Genomic DNA, 18,751 nt, shown 5'->3' with positions numbered 1-18,751 from the left:
AATCATACTAAGTGAAGTAAGTCAGACAAGAAAGAAATATCATATGGTATCACTTATATGTGGAATTGAAAAAAAATGGTACAAATGAACTTATTTACAAAACAGAAATAGTCACAGAAGTAGTAAACAAACTTATGGTTACCAAAGGTGAAGGGGGGTGGGAGGGATAAATTAGGAGATTGAGATTAACATATACACACTACTATATATAAAATAGACAACTAATAAGGACCTACTGTATAGCACAGGGTACTCTAGTCAATATTCTGTAATAACCTAGATGGGAAAAGAATCTAAAATAGAGTGGATATATGTATATGTACACCTGATTCACTTTGCTGTACACCTGACACTAACACAATGTCGTAAATCAACTATGCTCCAAAATATATATATATACTCCAATAAAAAAAAAAAAAAAGGTGTCTTTTTGACAAGTCCAAAAAAAAAAAAAAAAAAAAAGGACAGAAATTCACCTTCACTTTTAATGGGTTAGAATTAGAAAAGGCTCATATTTGCAAGTAAAAGAGTAGTTTTTCCAGTTCTTCCTAAGTCTAACCTTGCTAAGTGAAAATTTCACCCCAAACTCATTGTTTGTGCATCACACAGGGACATTGTTTTGCATACAAGTCACCCTAGCATTTATTCATAGGGTGTCATGTACTGTCTGCTGATTGTTTTATGTTTGTTGACTGTCCCATCTTATCAATGAGACTGTAAACTACTATGTACCTAGAGTTGAATCAAATTACTCTGTATATTGAAGAATCCTTGTATCCCTGGGATAAATCTCACTTGATCATGGTGTATGATCCTTGTAATGTGTTGTTAGATTCTGTTTGCTAGTATTTTGTTGAGGATTTTTGCATCTATGTTCATCAGTAATATTGGTCTGTAATTTTCTTTTTAGTGTGATATATTTGTCTGATTTTGGTATCAGGGTGAGGGTGGCCTTGTAGAATGAGTTTGGGAGTATTCCTTCCTCTGCAATTTTTTGGAAGAGTTTGAGAAGGATCGGTGTTAGCTCTTCTCCAAATGTTTGATAGAATTCACCTGTGAATCCAGCTGGTCCTGGACTTCTGTTTCTTGGAAGGTTTTTAACTGCAGTTTCAATTTCATTACTTGTAATCAGTCTCTTTATATTTTCTGTTTCTTCCTGGTTCAGTCTCTGAAGGTTGTACCTTTCTAAGAATTTGTCCATTTCTTCCAGGTTGTCCATTTTATTGGCTTATTGTTGCTTGTAGTGGTCCCTTATGATCCTTTGTATTTCTGCAGTGTCAGTTGTAATTTCTCCTCTTTCATTTCTAATTTTATTGATTTGAGCCCTCTTCTTTTCTTTTTTTTTTTCTTGATGAGTCTGGCTAAAGGTTTATCAATTTTGTTTATCTTTTCAAAGAACCAGCTTTTAGTTTCATTGATATTTTCTATTGTGTTCTTTGTTTCTATTTCATTTATTTCTGCTCTGATTTTTATGATTTCTTTCCATCTACTAACTTTGGGTTTTGTTTGTTCTTCTTCTTCTAGTTGCTTCAGGTGTAAAGTTAGGTTGTTTATTTGTGATTTTTCTTTTTCCCTGAGGTAAGATTGTATTGCTATAAACTTCCCTGTTAGAAATGCTTTTGCCACATCCAGTAGGTTTTGGGTGAGTGTGCTTTCATTTTCATTTGTCTCTAGGTATTTTTTTATTTGATTTCCTCTTTGATTTCTTCAGTGATCCTTTGGTTGCTTAGTAACATATTGTTTACCCTCCTTGTGTTTTGTTTCTTAAAGTTTTTTTCTTGTACTGGATTCCTAAGTTCCTTGTGTTTTGGTCATAAAAGATGCTTGATACTCTTTTAATTTTCTTAAATATACTGAGGCTCACTTTGCAGCCCAGCATGTGATCAGTCCTGGAGAATGTTCCATGTGCATTTCAGAAGAATGTGTATTCTGTTGCTTTTGGATGGAATGTCCTATAAATATCAATTAAGCCTATCTGCTCTACTGTGTCATTAAAAGTTTTTGTTTCCTTATTTATTTTCTGTCTGCATGATCAATCCATTGGTGTAAGTCAGGTGTTAGAGAACCCCACTAGTATTGTGTTACTGTAGATTTCCCCTTTTATGGCTCTTAACATTTGCCTTATGTATTGAAGTGCTCCTATGTTGGGTGCATAAATATTTATAATTCTTATGTCTTCTTCTTGGATTGATCCTTTGATCATTATGTAGTGTCCTTCCTTGTCTCTTATAACAGTCTTTATTTTAAAGTCTAGTTTATCTGATATGAGTATTGCTACTCCAGCTTTCTTTTGATTTCCATTTTCATGGAATATCTTTTTCCATCCCCTCACTTTCAGTCTGTATGTGTCTCTGGGTCCAAAGTGGGATTCTTGTACACAGCATATATATGGATATTATTTTGGTATCCATTCATCCAGTCTGTGCCTTTTGGTTGGAGCATTTAAGGTATTATTGATATGTATGTTCCCATTAACATTTGTTTTTGCTGTGGGGTTTTTGTTTTTGTAGGTCTTTTTCTTCTTCTTCTCTTGTGTTTCCAGCCTAGAGAAGTTTCTTTAGCATTTGTTTTAAAGCTGGTTTGGTGGTGCTGAATTTTCTTAGCTTTTGCTTGTCTGCAAAGCTTTTGATTTCTCTGTCAAATCTGAGTGACAGCCTAGCTGGGTAGAGTAATCTTGGTTGTAGGATTTTCTCTTTCATCACTTTAAGTATATCTTGCCACTTCCTTCTGGACTGCAGAGTGTCTGCTGAAAAATCAGCTGATAACCTTATGGGGATTCCTTTATATGTTGTTTTTTGTTTTTTCCTTGCTGCTTTTAATATTTTTTTCTTTGAATTTTATTTTTGTTATTTTGATTAATGTGTGTCTCAGCATGTTTCTCCTTGGGTTTATCCTGCATTGGACTCTGCACTTGCTGAACTTGGGTGGCTATTTCCTTTCCCATATTAGGGAAGTTTTGTACTATAATCTCTTTAAATATTTTCTCAGACTGTTTCTTTTTCTCTTCTTCTTCTGGGACCACTATAATTCGAATGTCGGTGCATTTAGTGTTGTCATAGATGTCTCTGAGACTGTCCTTATTTCTTTTCATTCTTTTTGTTCTTTATTCTGTGCCTTGGCAGTTATTTACATTGTATGTTCCACCTCACTTATTCATTCTTCTGTCTCAAATCAATCAATGTGATACACCATATTGACAAATTAAAGAAGAAAAACCATACAGTCATCTTAATAGATGCAGAAAAAGCTTTTGACAGAATTCAACACCCATAATAAAAACTCTTCAGAAAGTGGGCATAGAGGGAACCTACCTTAACATAATAAAGACCATAGACAACAAACCCATAGCAAACATCATTCTCAATGGTGAAACACTGAAAGCATTTCCTCTAAGATCAGGAAAAAGACAAGGATGTCCTCTCTCACCACTCTTATTCAAGATAATTTTGGAAGTCCTAGCCATGGCAATCAGAGAAGAAAAAGAAATAAAAGGAATCCAAATTGGAAAAGGAGAAGTAAAACTGTCATTGTTTGCAGATGACATGGCATTATTCATAGAAAATCCTAAAGATGCCACCAGAAAACTACTAGAGCTAATCAATGAATTTGGAAGTTTCAGGATACAAAATTAATGCACAGAAATATCTTGCATTCTTATACACTAACAATGAAAAATCAGAAAGAGAAGTTAAGGAAACAATCTCATTTACCATTGCAACGAAAACAATAAAATACCCAGGAATAAAGCTGACTATGTAAGTAAAAGACCAGTATGCAGAAAACTATAAGACATTGATGAAAGAAATCAAAGATAACACAAACAGATGGAGAGATATACCATGTTCTTTGATTGGAAGAATCAATATTGTGAAAATGATTATACTACCCAAAACAACCTACAGATTCAATGCAATCCCTATCAAACCACCAATGGCATTTTTCACAGAACTAGAATAAAAATTTTCACAATTTGTATGGAAACACAAAGACCCTGAATAGCCAAAGCAATGTTGAGAAAGAAAAAGAGAGCTGGAGGAATGAGGTTCCCTGTCTTCAGACTGTACTACAAAGCTACAGTAATCAAGAGAGTATGGCACTGGAAGAGAAACAGAAATACAGATCAGTGTAACAGGATAGAAAGCCCAGAGACAAACCCACACACCTATGGCCACCTAATCCACAGCAAAGTAGGCAAGAATATACAATAGAGAAAAGACAGTCTCTTCAATAAGTGGTGCCTGGAAAACTGGACAGCTACATATAAAAGAATGAACTTAGAACACTCCCTAACACCATACACAAAAATAAACTCAAAATGGATTATAGACCTAAATGTAAGATGGGAAACTATAAAACTCTTAGAGGAAAACATAGGAAGAACACTGTTTGACATAAATCACAGCAAGATCATTTTTGACTCATCTCCTAGAGTAATGAAAATAAAAACACACAAAAAAACAACAAATGGGACCCAATAAAACTTAAAGCTTTTGCACAGCAAAGAAAACCATAAACGAGACAAAAAGGCAACCCTCAGAATAGGAGAAAATATTTGCAAACAAAGCAACTGACAAGGAATTAATCTTCAAAATATACAAAAAGCTCATGCAGCTCAATATCAAAAAAAGCACATGAAAAGATGCTCAACATCACAAATTATTAGAGAAATGCAGATCAAAACTACAATGAGATATCACCTCACACTGGTCAGAATGACCATCATCAAAAAATCTACAAACAATAAATGATGGAGAAGGTGTGGAGAAAAGGGAACCCTCTTACACTGTTGATGGGGATGTAAATTGATGCAGCCGCTTTGGAGAATAGTATGGAGGTTCCTTAAAAAACCGAAAAATATAACTACCATATGACTCAGTAGTCCCACTACTGAGCATATACCATGAGAAACCCATAATTTAAAAAGACACCTGCACCCCAATGTTCATTGCAGCACTATTTACAATAGCCAGGACATGGAAGCAACCTAAATGTCCATCGGCAGATGAATGGATAAAGAAGATGTGGTACATATACACAATGGCATATCACTCAGCCATAAAAAGGAACAGAATTCGGTCATTTTTAGAGATGTGGATGTACCTAGAGACTGTCATACAGAGTGAAGTAAGTCAGAAAGAGAAAAATAAATATCATATATTAACGCATATATGTGGAATCTAGAAAAGTGGTACAGATGAACCTATTTGCAGGTCAAAAATAAAAGAATAAGGATGCAGACATAGAGAACAGACATGTGGACATGGTGAGGAGAGGGGACGTGGGATGAATTTGGAGATTGGGATTGATGTACGTGCACTGCCATGTGCAAAACAGATAGCTAGTGGAAACCTGCTATACAGTGCAGGGAGCTCCTGTGCTGCGGTGACCTAGATGGGTGGGGGTGGGGTGGGAGGGAGATCCAAGAGGGAGGGAATATATGTATACATATAGCTGATTCACTTCTTTGTACAGCAGAATCTAACACAACATTTTAAAGCGACTATACCCAAATTAAAAAAAGGAAAAAATTACTTTGCATTCCTGAAATTCCTTAAGGAAGGGTTAGAATTATGTAAACTGTAGTCATGACTTTTTCATCCCAAATTCTGGGATTTTGGATAAGTTACTTATTACATTACCTTCTCTTAATCTCTCTTGTTGAGCTCTAAATTCTTTGAAGTCAGGTACCTACTGCAATTTTTTCTGTATTCCTAAAGCAGAAAGCCTAGCAAAATTGTTTCTAGAAGGAAAGACTGGTGTTAGCCAGTTCAGTTCTTATGAAGTCTAAAGACTCCAAATCCATTACTTGCTCCAAATTCCATCCCCTGCCTTCTAGGAGTGGTGAAGAAAAAAAATGACAGACTTTCATTTTTATTTCAGATTCATTGGAATGTTTAAAGAAATGTCTCTTTTCTGCTGACAGGATCCCAAAACATGTATAGAGTGGCAGAACTCCTGGCTTCCTACAGAAAAGGAAGAGGAAATAAAAGAAAAAAATGAATTCTGCTAAAAGAAATTCAAGTTATAAAATCACTCTACCAAGGGGTCACACAGACTCATAAGAGGGAAGAGCCCATGTTATGTCTAAATATTGCCCTGCTGAGGTAGAGGGGAGGAACATCTAAAACTGAGCTTTCATCATCTCTGGTCACTTCTCAATCTATATCAGCTAACCTTGAGAAAGGGCCATCTATCTCTGCAGAACTTTGAGAGGAGTGCAGTGTGCTCTGCACTAAACAACAGAAAAGCATCCTTTCATTATCCACCGTTTATTATATTAGACCTTGAGATCTTGACCAGGATGTAGTTCAGCACTCTTCCCCCAACCTCACCCCACTCCTACCACACACACACATCTGTCCCTACAACTTACTTTTTTAATATCCTGGAAAGAGGTAGAAACATCTTGTCAAAGTCACTCTTTCAGCGGTGGGCATCTGTGCCTTACCATCTGGCAGCTCAAATGAAAATCTAACCTAAAAGTAAAAGAAGGTCTGTAGATTTTTTTTTTTTTCCTGAGTAGAAGGATTTTCACTTATGCTGGAAAAATTGCAAAAAGTATAGCAAAATAAGTGATAAAAACAAAAAGTTTGTGCCTCTGTACAAATCAGCAATATATATATCTAAGGATGGAATGACCATGCTTTTAAAATCTACTGAATCTAATAGATATGGACACAAGCAAATTAAAGTCCACTCATTTGTCTATTCAGAAAAGAGGGGAGTTAAAATAATTGATTGTTTTCTAGGGGGTTTCTAGGTTATAAAACTTGGAACTGGCTTCCAGGTTGGCTGACTCACCAAAGACCCTCAAAACTCATTTGAAATGGAGAGCAGTTTTTAGTAGAAAAACATGTCCAGAGTTGCTCCCTAGGTTTCCAATTAGAACAAACAGGGAAGTAGAGTGTAAGGAGTATCTAGCACCTACCTTTCGGAAAATTTCTTCCAGGTCACAAAGCCAGGCATATTCTTGAAATTTTTCAATGAGTTTAATAATAAAAAGAGAACCCAATATGGGATGTCGCCAAGAAACATTATCTGTGAAAAAAGCACATTCCAAATTTCATGCAAGGTCTTGCCTGGCCACAAAAATGGAGTCCTAGGATTTCTATTCCAACTGAGGCAGGCTGTTGAGTTTATGTTGTTTCCTACAGACTGTATGTCATTTTTAAGTGAATATATTCATCATTTAGTGTGTATATTTTCACTGATACTTGACAATTGTTAAAGTCATATGAAGTATGCTATATACGGTACAGATGTTAGGGCAGCACAGTCTCTGAGTTCAAGGAAACACAAGTCTAGTAGACAAGGAGAGAAAGGCAGAATGGGGTGGAGGGGAGTGACTGGGCTTTGAGAAAGAAATACCTGAGTGTGGATCCCAGGAGTACAACTTAGTGACTTGATAGTTAATTATATGTTCTGAAATGCAATGGCTTTGACTGCAATGGGTAGGGTAATAATTTCTGCCACAAAGATATATTTTCATATTAGACGTAATGTATCACAAGGATCTGGGAGAATATAGGATATGTAATACCCAGTCTATACAAGGTAATCATATTAATAATATTTCAGTTTATCTACTTTATAACTTAATTAAAATCAAATGATACTGATCATAAGGTATTTAGACAAAGAAAATATTAACTAAATATGAAAATGGTACCAACAGAAAAGAAGTACATACCTAGAAAAAATTTAAGAGGGAAAAATCATATTCTATTGGAGGAAAAAACAGTCTTATGGAAAAGACATTGAAAAAGAATAATTATACAAAATAGTAGGGACATAGAAGTTATGAAGCCATTTTAAAATTATGCTAAGTAATATATAAGAAAAGTATCAATAGCTGTGCATTTAACATGGATACATGCTTTAAAAACCTTTTTGCCAATAAACATGGTAATAAAATGTAAAACAGTAATGGATTAATATCCTATCTAAAACTACAACTGTCTTACTAAGCTGGTTCCAGTTAAAGGAAGTAGGTGGGAGAGAGTTGCAGGCTGGTATCTCTGTAAGTTCTTTGTGAAATTAGGTAGGGGACGGTCACTTTTCTTCAGAAGAGCACTATGTACAATGTAATTGGGATTAATACCAGAGAATGTGAAGCTAGGTTTACTTGTGGAAACTGGAGACAACTGAACTGGAGTTTCTATGAATCATCTGGAAAGGAAGGTGAGGAAAGTGAATGAAAAGGAGACAGAAATCACCAAGATGGATGACAAGAAGACAGGGGGCTACAAAGCCTGTAATTGCCAGAGGTAAATCGCTTGTGGAAGGCTGGGATCAAAGGATTTTAAAAAAATAGTTATGTCTAATATTAAGTCTGCTAAATATACTCAAACTGTAAATGTGTGGAGGTTTTGCCTAGTGTCATTGTTTTCAATTGTTGAAAAAAATTGATTTCTACATCAAGATATAGTCAACACACGAAGTGAGAGAGTGGCCTGGACATATATACACTACCAAATGTAGAATAGATAGCTAGTGGGAAGCAGCCGCATGGCACAGGGAGATCAGCTCCGTGCTTTGTGCCCACCTAGAGGCATGGGATAGGGAGGGTGGGAGGGAGACGCAAGAGGGAGGAGATATGGGGATATATGTACATGTACAGCTGATTCACTTTGTTATAAAGCAGAAACTAACACACCATTGTAAAGCAATTATACTCCAATAAAGATTTAAAAAAAAAAAAGTTATGATCAACACAATGCAAAAGCAGGCTATCTCCTGAGAGATGGCACCTTTTTATAGAAAATAATCTGGAAATTAAACTATTTGATCAGAGGCAAGTCTTTAAGGTTGGAAGTAATCAAGAGAATGTTAATGTCCAAGAAATTCCAAAACATAGTGGATGACTTTTATTTAAACCTTTATATGGAAAGTAACTCAAGGTAAAACCTTGAATTAAGTTACAACATAGAAACATCTTTAATAGTAGCCATCAATTAATGTGTACTTTACTCTGTCATGCTCAATATTTCATATTTATTATCTCATTTAATCCTTACAACAATATTTGTATTCACATATATTAGCGAGTAATTCAAAGAAAGCCCAGAGAAGCTACATACAGAGTACTAAATGACAGAGTGAAAATATAATTGGCAGTACTCTTAATCTAAAACCTAGACTTAGAATCATTCAGGTTGTTTCTGTTTCATAAACTCCATATTTCTGGTTGAAACAACTTTAACTTAGGGACTCAATATGCTTTGTCTGCTTTTCTCCTTCTCCCTACCCCTTTTATAAATACCACAGTTTTATAATACTTGTCTAGGCAAATTGAACTGTTGAGTGATCCCAACATGTAGACCTTTTTGTATGTGGAGTCAGATTCTAATTTATTTCAGTGTAGATAAGTTTCTTTTTATTTCTCAGAGTCCAGGAAAATATTTTGCACCATGGGAGTTTACTAGTTACTAATTTAGTAAAAATATATGTATATGTGTTTGGTCTCCATGGATAAGGGGAATTGAAGGTGTAACTGAGAGGAAGGCTTGAGTTAATCTTCAAGAGTCTCATGAAAATTCAACACAGATATCCACACTCTAATGGATGGTTGTGAGTTTCTGCATTGATAATGTCCACAAACGTGTCTTACACAGATACCCATTACCTGGTGTTGAAGAGCAGAAAGCAATAAAATCCTTCTCTACGTGGGCTTTCTTAATGGCATCATCCTCAAAATCTTCTGGAGCCAATAAGGAACAGTTTCCAGAAGCTTCTACTGAATCTTTTAGCCATACCACCCCTTGATTCTCTGGAAAGACAAGATTTGGTCCCTTGTTACTATCAGTAGTCAAGAGACCTTTCTCCCCTAAACATCTGTTCAACCATATTTACTAATTTATTTGTCATTAGCTTTAATTCACATGCAGATACACACATACCTTTCAAAAACTATCTTTTCAACAACTCTTATCTTAAGAGGCTTATCTTATCTCTCCTAACCCTCAAATGAATATATCCCATCCAAGTATCCCAACCAAGTATCAAAGTCTTAAGATTAAAAGTGGTATCTCAGTTGAAAATGGAACAAATATCTTCCAACCAGTCATACAATTCATAGAAGCTACAATCTTGTTTGTAATGTCAAAGAACATCTACTGTCACCAAACAAGATTGTAGCCTTTTTTGAGTAGACTCAAAGGAACTGAAAAATACTGGATACATACAGATGATGAGATCAAAACCTCAGCGTCTGTGTTCTAACAGACATCAGTACTCACCACCACGGCAGGCCTGGATAATGATCACCTTGGGTTTGTCTTTCAAACTTGGGCAATTCCAGGTGTTCAAAATTTGAAAGATGGTGTTGACTTTTAATACATCTGGGACTTCTTCAGAGTATTTCTTCCCACAAACGCCAGTCCGGATTCCATGAGACATGAGCACCAGAAAAGTACTATCAGAGGTCCGGTGCTCTGGGCGAGCAGCAAATGACTTCAGCTCTATAGTCATGTCCTGGAAGAGACATACCACTGATTTTGAACTATGTGATTGGTTATCATGGCTCCTCGGAATCCAATAAAGAGACATTAAGGATTTCCTGGATGATATGAAAATCAATGAAATACAAAAAGAAAATTTAAGTTTCAATTCACAGAAAGGTGAAGAAAGTGTTATGGGATGCCATTCAGAGATTTCTAGTAGAATGTAAGGGACTTATTTATTTATTTATTTATTTATTTATTTATTTATTTGTTTGTTTGTTTGGCTGTGGACATTATTGAATTAATAGAAAACTTCCCAGTTAAAAGTTTTACCAGATTCTTGCTAAAAGACTCTAAGTTAGAAGCATGAAGTACCCTACAAGAACAAATTTAGATTTTAGACTGTCAAGAGATTAAGTTTCTGGTTCTACAACCAATCTTTCTAACATTATTTAGGAATATAAAGGGCATGACCATTGTCTCTACATTACGACAGACTTTACCGAAGCAGTGAGATTTTCTTTCACATCCACACTGTACCCCAGACCTTCTAGTAGCATCTTCATGTTTCTGATATCAACATCAGCTCCATCTCTCCTGGGAAGATTTTCAAACTCTGTGTTGCAGATAATGAGGGCAATACGTGTGCGGATTGACCTTTCCATTATTGGGTAAATCTGTAAGAAATGCAGGTTGGGTGAACAGTCTTGTTCTCTCTAATTAAATATTCATCTTGGGGGTATAAGACAGCTTCTCCTCCCTTAGTCCTACCTAGAAACCTAATCTCTTGAACCATAGATAAAAACAGGGAGGGAGAATGAGTCCTACCATAGAAGTGGAATGAAATTTGCAAATGCTCATATGGCAGCTGAGCACTTGATTTAATTACTTTTGAGAGGTAGGGCTGTGTGAGATGAACTGGCTTGGAGTCATAATGACTCAATTTTAAAATTTATTCCTTGACTTACTGGTTTAGCCAAAATAGTTAACAATCCATGTCTCAGTTTCCTGATCTCTAAAATGGGTTATTTTGAGGGTTCAAGGTGTTATTACTTTCAACTTCCTTAGAACAGTGTCTGATTCATATTAAGCATTAAATAGATACTATTGTTGTTATTATTAAAATTATTTACTCAGGGGATTGGACCAAACTTGGAAATCTCTACATAAACCTAGGAATAGGAATCCTTTATGTAAGGGAAGAGCAGAATGGTTTTCCAGAACCTCTCAAGGAAATTAGCTCTAAGGCAGAACACTGCAGTTTAGAATGGTCTCCAGTGTATATTTCACCCGGATCCTTATGTTCTGAGCACAGCACCTCTGCTGACTTTTCTTTCCATATCCTTTGGGCTGTTTCTAGGGGGCAAAGCTTGAGGTTCCCTCCTGGCCCTGAAGATGCAAGCTTAACTGGGTTGTCCTGCATTGCCTGAGGAGCTGCAAGAGACAAGAAACATTATGAATAATGGCATTCCTGAATGTTCCATTTGGTGCTCCTCCTAGAATCATCTGTGTGTGAAGCCACAGAGGAGGAAATTAATCTTTAGGAAGACAATCCTGGACTAGTCCTTAGCATCATTAAATGCATCTCTGCTAAAGGAATATATTCCAAGCCAGAGATTTCCAGTGGTGTGATACAGTTATCATATCCCTTCATCTCTTAGAATCAGCATTTCACAAATTTTTTTCATTAAAATAATTGAAAGGGAGTTTTTTAAGGCCATGCATGATAAAATTCTCAGAAAACAATATGTTAGATAAAATAGTTAAGATATAAATGTATTTCAAATAATTGAAAGCTTAGGATAACGTAGGTAGACCTTAATGAATCTATTTCAATGATTTTTAAAAAAAATATATGTTTATGTATCTATTTATTTAGTAATTTATTTGCTTAACAGGCATGATAGTAGGCATTAGAGATTTGAAAGAAAGAAAGAAAGAAAGAGAGAAAAAAAGTAAGAAAGAAAGAAAGTGAGCTTTTGTCCTAACCTTTAAGATCTCTCTACTGTGTGTACATATAGTGAGAAGGAGAAGATATTGAATACATGAACTAGAATGAATATGAAATAGAGTGATAAATACTAAAATCTAGGTGTACTCTTAGAGAGATTTATAGCACTAAGCATTGATTGCACAAATATATGAGGAAGAGTTTTCACAGTGGTTCATGTGAAAAAAGCCTTGGGGGTTTCTTTGATCACAAGTTCAACATCATCGAATAATGTGATGTATTTTCTAAAGAAATTAACATAATCTTTGTTTCAAAATAGAAATAAGTTTTCTTGATATTTGGAAGATTCTTTAGAAACTAAACTATTCAAACAAGAAACATATTCAATTTTGAAGAGGAATTTGAAGAAACTGTTGTATATTCAGGTAAGCCAAGGTAGCATGAAGTGTGTTGACTGTGGAGAAAGCAAGAGATAATTAGAATGGCTATATCTGAGAAAACTATAGGAATCATTATTATGTGGAAGAAATGTATTCCTTCATAAAGGAGTCTGAAGAACAATAGACAAAGTTAAATATTTGGATTTTATTAGAACTAATTTTTCTTATGGCATTTGGTTATATAGTGAGTGTCCCATCCCATGAAATAGCTAAGAAAATATGCACCCTTATCTTATTCACTAGAATAATTTCTAAACTTGCTGAAATATTTGCTTCTGTGACCTCTAAATTTCTTCCAAATTAAGAGTATTTTTATTTTAAGAGAAAAGGGTCACTTTGTGATGAAATCTGCCCACAACTGTGGATGAAATACTGTTCCAGAACAAGTAAAGCAGTGATTATTTGGTAAGCAAGAGGCTGCATTCAGACAAATATAAGGTTTGCTAATAAGAAATCTAATGCATATTGACCTTGATTCAATAAAGCTGAGACCAACATTTTCAGGGTAGAGAAATGAAATATTTTTAAGAACTTCTTTGTGATTTGGGACCTAGGTATTTCTTGTGCTACCTTCAATATTGTGTAGAATGAAAAGTTTTTCATTTAAATTTTGTGGCAGAGACTGGCTAGCTGTTCAACAAGACACTTTATTCTTTTTTTCCCTGACACATAGCTGATCTATATTGCCAACCAATCCAGTGACTTGGTGTGACCATATAACTAAGTTCTAGACAATGGGATGCAAGCTGAAATACTATGTAATTCATCCAGGTCAAGCCTAGCAAAATCTCTCACAAATGATCCCACATACTCTTTCCAATGTCATTAACTTAACTGTTATTACCACAGTTATTCTGACATCATATGTTGCAGATATCAGAGCCATATGATGGAAGAGGCCTAGGTATCTGAATTAGCACTTGGAGGAAAGCTGCCTTCTGGTGAAAATTGCCCATTTTAGAATTTTTGTGATTTGGGAAAAAAATTTCTATCATATCTGAACAATTATAAATATATGTCTGTGTTATAACATTCCATATCATCTTAACTGATACAGATATGTGTAGTGTCATTTCCATCCCTAAATTTATGACTGGCTTTAATTTGATGGTGGAGCTTCTTAAATGCCTATTCATTCACTATTCATATACTCATATAAGTTCAATAAAAGCAAGACCCTTGCTTGTTTCATTCATTACTCTCTAAATAGTTTATAGAATAGGGTCTGTAACACAGTTGGCACGTGCTAAATATTTTCTAATGGCATAGCAAATAGTAGTGACTCTGGCCACATTATTCAGTGAAATAGTCCTAACAAATATATGTTCATACACATTACAGGCCAACTTCTATTAGATGGTATCTATAAATAAATCAGATATGTTCAATTTCCTCATTAAGCTTAAAGTCCTGTGAGGGAAAAGGATGCATTTACTAAAAAAAAATTACAAGAAAAATATATTGAGAGTTATGACTGGAGAATTATGGAACACTGTAGCAATTGGGGCTCTGAAATCTAATTGTAGAAATAGAAATGCAAGGACAGATCTGAATTTGAGAGAGGAATCAATAAAATCTGGCTGCTGCTTGAATGTTGGAAGTGAGGAAGAAGAAAGAGTCTAAGATAATTTCAGGTTTCTGGTTTGAATAACTGGGTGTTGGTGGCACCACTAATCAAGATAGAGGAAAGTGGAAGGGAAGCAAGGTGGGGGAAGGATGGCAGGCTATCTCTGGGCCCATGTAGATTAAATGTGTCTGCAGGAGATATGAGTGCATATGTTCAGTAGACACTTAGTGAAGTGTGGCACTCAAGTGGTTAGTCAGGATTTGAGATCCAGATTCAGAATTTTTTGGTATAAACATGATAGTGAAGCTGTAGGAACAGCTCCTGCTAAAGCAGAATAGATTAAGAAGAGAAAAGGGTATAGAATAAATCTGTGAGAATTACTCATAACCCCCCTCACCCTGGATTCATCCCATTAATCTGTAGTAAATGTCAGGGAAAATGGGGTTCAAAGAATGTCATTGCCTTGAAAATACCATTACCTGGGAAAGGAGGAACCACTGCTTGGGATTCTTGTGTATTAAGATAATTTCCAGATTGTGAACCTGAGGAAAGATGAAGGACATTAAAATAGTCACAGTCTCTGAAGATTCTTACCCCAATGTGTTAGACACTCAGCCTCTGTAATCTGCATTTGCCTTACTCACTCAAATCTATTCATATCTACTCTGGGGTCACTATGCATTGTGATTGTCAATTTCAAGGACAAGAATTGAAATTAAATTTATTTAAGGTTTTATAAGGATCTCAATGTAGCAACACACACCTGAGAAACTTATTCCAGAAACTTAAGAATTGGCATGAGCCAACAAATGAAAAATACTCCAAGTTTTTCTCTCATAGTACCTATTGAAGACAAGATTTCCATAGGCAAAATATGGTTCATGTCTCTGTTGTGAATGGAGGAGAGCCATAGGACATCCCACAAAACTTCAAGTCCAAGGCAGCAGGCTGCAGTTTCCCATGTAGACTGCTGGACTAAATTAACCATCAATAAATTCAAGAACATTTTCTGGAGGAGGCCTTGTTATTGCAGTATTGTGTCTGCTAAGAAGTTTTTTTATATCTCTCCCTTTACAGTACATTTAAATATTACATCCAATTATCATATACTAGTGCCCTGAAACAACTGGCAAATAGATGAGGAGGAAACAAGTTATGACAACCCTGACAGAGAAGGCATCATCTGACAACTAGGGAGGCAGACTCCAGGAATTAATTATCACGAGTTGTATAAGTACCTCTAGGGTTCAAGGACTATGAGTTGAAAGAAATATGACAAGGAAGAAGACACTTTGGCTATTGTACAAATATTCTAGACCCTTACTGTTATTGATTGATTGTCTTTAATTCTTGAGGCAGGGGTTAATGTGAAAGATATATCAAAAAAAAAACACACAAAGAAATTCAACACAGAAAACATTTGCTGTGTCACTCAGAGGGACACAGGCTTCTCTCAATCCCTAGGAAAAAAATGGTTTCTTGCTTTCAAATAACATCTTCTTCCCCTGAATGACCCCAAGAAGCACAAAAGAAACCAGTAAATGTAAGTGCATCAGAGCTACTGTCTTTTTTTTTAATGGAGGAACTAGGGAACTACAGAAGTGGCAGCTCAGATGGCTGAACCTGTATTGGGCCCTCAGGAGACTAGAGTAGGGGGGCTGGGCCTCTGAGAATGGTCCCCAGCAGAGTGCCATGCTAGTGCACAATCTTATTCAAAAGAAAATGCAAGGGGGCAACTAAAAGAGTCTGCTTAAAATCCTTACTTTTCTGTAAAAGTTGAAATTATTCTCTGAGTGTTCCACTATCCCCGAAATATATTTTATTCCACCTGGAGAGCAAAATTTTGGAGAGAAGTTGGACAAAGTATTTGATTACAGACCTTAAACCTTTGTGTCTGATGACTACATAAGTTCCTAGGGACCTCTAGGCTTAAACTAACTATTTTAACTAACTAACTAGATAAATCAATAGTGCCTTGCTAGGAGGACTAGAGGATACAGTATGAAGCTTTTCAAGACTGTTCTCATGACCTTCAACAAATGAGCTATGACATACTCAGGATAGGAAATGAGCTTTAATCAAAAGAAGGCCACTAAGGCCAAAAGAACAGGAACAAAGAAGAAAAGAGACAGAGGGGATGCAAAATGACCACTGATATAGAAATGGGGCCCTGAGGCCAGAGGTAGGGAAGTTGTTTGCAAACTAACACGACCAATGAAGAAATCAGATGTTAGGCATAAAGAAACATGGCCTACATGAACTTCAGTCTGAGTCATTGACCCTTACCTGAGGAGAGCCCCAGTGTTCCTGCAAGGAGGGAGTCATCTTCTCTAATATGACTGATGCAAATTTGGCATGCCTGGGACCCTTTCGGAATAACAGAGTCTATCAAAGCTCGGGCCTTGTCCATAACTGTAGCATTTTCATCTCTTACTTTCTCCATCTCCGCCTGGTTCAGCACTCTTTTCTCTAATAGTTCATCCAGCAAGCCATTTATTGTACCCATGCCCACTGAATGGACAAACAGATTTCTCTTCTCCTTCAGGACCTTGTCTGTTGGAAACACAAGGATGCCTCAAGTCACAGAAACAGCCTCATTTTCCTTTCATATCAGCAACGGAGAATAGCCTCCTTTAGATTTAATCAATAAAATGTCCCTCCCCACACAGTGTGGTAATCCTGAGGACACCCATATCTCTTATTCTTCCCTTAGTATTACTCATATATGCTCACTGAGTGGCTTGAAGACTGAGATTTGCTACCTCCAAGTTAGTACCTGAAAACCAGGGATCATCATAACATGCCTCATGTTTATTCAACTGTACATAATAAAATAATGAAATAGTGATTGTCCATTTCCTTTGGGGACTACAACTGCTGGTACCCATTCAATGCCAATTCTGCATCCTCTGTCAGACTATGACATTTAAGAATTCAGTTAAGATTGCAAAATGACAGAAGGATACCAGCCAGTAAAGCCCAGTTCCTTTCTGAACCTTGTCTTCCCTTTTTAAAGACTGTGGGGTCTCTGGGCCCCTTCTCTCCTTCCCTTTGCCCCCACCGCTCCCTCTCTTTGCACTCCCTCTGTTCTGCTCACCTAACATTCACAGAACTTAATTATGACTTCTGCAAAAGCCAGCCCCTTCCAAAACTATTCTCTCAAGAAAGAAACTCACCGGCCATGGCTTTTCTCTCTTAGCCTTGGTGTGTGGTATGAAACTGAAAGCATGTTCCACCTTCCTTTTCAGCAGGGCGTGTACACATTGCAAAATACCCACGGCACATGCATATATACGCATTTTTTGTTGTTGTTCCAAAGAAATTATCAGATTGCTGAAACTTAGACCACATCAGGGAGCGTATCCTTCACCAGAACTTGACTCAGGTCAGGGTAGGAAAGGAATGGGACTTACAGAATAAGAAAAGAGTGAGAAAGTATATATACAATTAAGCTCACATAATAATGAAGTGTGATCTGTAAGAGCAACTCATTCTTTGGTATCTTCATTCATTCAGGCTGCTCTAACAAAATACCACAGACTGTATAAACAAGAGAAATGTATTCCTCTCAGTTCCAGAGGCTGGGGTCTAAGATCAGGGTGCCAGCATGGTTGAGTTGTGGTGAAGTTCCTTTTATGAGTTGCAGACTGCCAACTTCTCACCATTGTCCTCACATGGCAGAAAGGACAAGGTATCTCTCTGGGAATCTCTGTTATAAGGGTTCTGCCCTCATGATCAATTCAACACCCAAAGGTCCCACCTCCTAATACCATCACCTTGGGCATTAGGTTTTGAACATGTGAATCTGGCACAGACATTCAATCTACAGTACTGGGAGAAGCTGAACCACTGTGATTCATGGTCCCACCACATGACTCTGGGCTGTGTGTCCCTGTGAAGCTTTTAGGAAGGGAACTTCCTACAAGTTCTACTGAAAGAACTTCCTACATTTTCTATTTTTAGGAAGGAAACATTTCTCACCAGAATCAAATCTAACACTCTTCTATTTCAAGTGGCTCTGTTTTGAGGGGCAACGCAGAGATAAAAGCACAGGCTCCAGACTCAGACTGTTGGACTTAACACTTTAACTATCTGTTCTTGGGCAAGGTATAGAACTTTTCTATGCTTCGCTTCCTCTATCTGTAAAATGCTTTCATTAATAGTACATACATACACAGTTTTGAACATTAAGTAGGTGAAAATGCGGAAACTGCATAGAACATTTCTTGACACATGATAAACACACAATAAGTGGTGTTATTATTTATAATATAAATATTTTACACTAGAAAAATAGGCAAGGTTAATTATCTGCAGATTTTCCTTTTATCTTTTGAACATCTCATTTATT

At 36.4% G+C, this 18,751-nt stretch overlaps 1 protein-coding gene across 1 annotated transcript; it reads right to left on the bottom strand.

The window, feature by feature from the left end:
• Positions 1-6,377: 6,377 nt before the first annotated feature.
• Positions 6,378-16,921, bottom strand: CASP1 (caspase 1). Its single transcript, XM_059929357.1, has 8 exons — positions 16,687-16,921; positions 14,880-14,942; positions 11,761-11,876; positions 10,946-11,119; positions 10,239-10,473; positions 9,626-9,769; positions 6,929-7,038; positions 6,378-6,476 (listed from the first exon to the last, which is right to left on the bottom strand). Exons 1-8 carry the CDS (start codon positions 16,904-16,906, stop codon positions 6,378-6,380), a joined length of 1,161 nt encoding a protein of 386 aa, XP_059785340.1. The 5' UTR covers positions 16,907-16,921.
• Positions 16,922-18,751: the final 1,830 nt, after the last annotated feature.

The sequence above is a fragment of the Balaenoptera ricei genome, chromosome 8, assembly GCF_028023285.1.
Source record: "Balaenoptera ricei isolate mBalRic1 chromosome 8, mBalRic1.hap2, whole genome shotgun sequence".
Taxonomy (NCBI): Eukaryota; Metazoa; Chordata; class Mammalia; order Artiodactyla; family Balaenopteridae; genus Balaenoptera; species Balaenoptera ricei.
The sequence above is the reverse complement of the archived record's forward strand: the minus strand, read 5'-3'. Positions and strand labels throughout refer to the sequence as shown.

What these genes read in the sequence shown, in the direction of transcription:
- CASP1 (XM_059929357.1), bottom strand. Translation starts at nt 16,906, where the DNA reads ATGGGTACAATAAATGGCTTGCTGGATGAACTATTAGAGAAAAGAGTG. An exon ending in TATCCAGGCCTGCCGTGGTG is followed by an intron (nt 9,770 to 10,238) that starts GTGAGTACTGAT and finishes TTGTCTTTCCAG; the next exon opens with AGAATCAAGGGGTGGTATGG. An exon ending in TTTCTGCTCTTCAACACCAG is followed by an intron (nt 7,039 to 9,625) that starts GTAATGGGTATC and finishes CTTTTTTCACAG; the next exon opens with ATAATGTTTCTTGGCGACAT.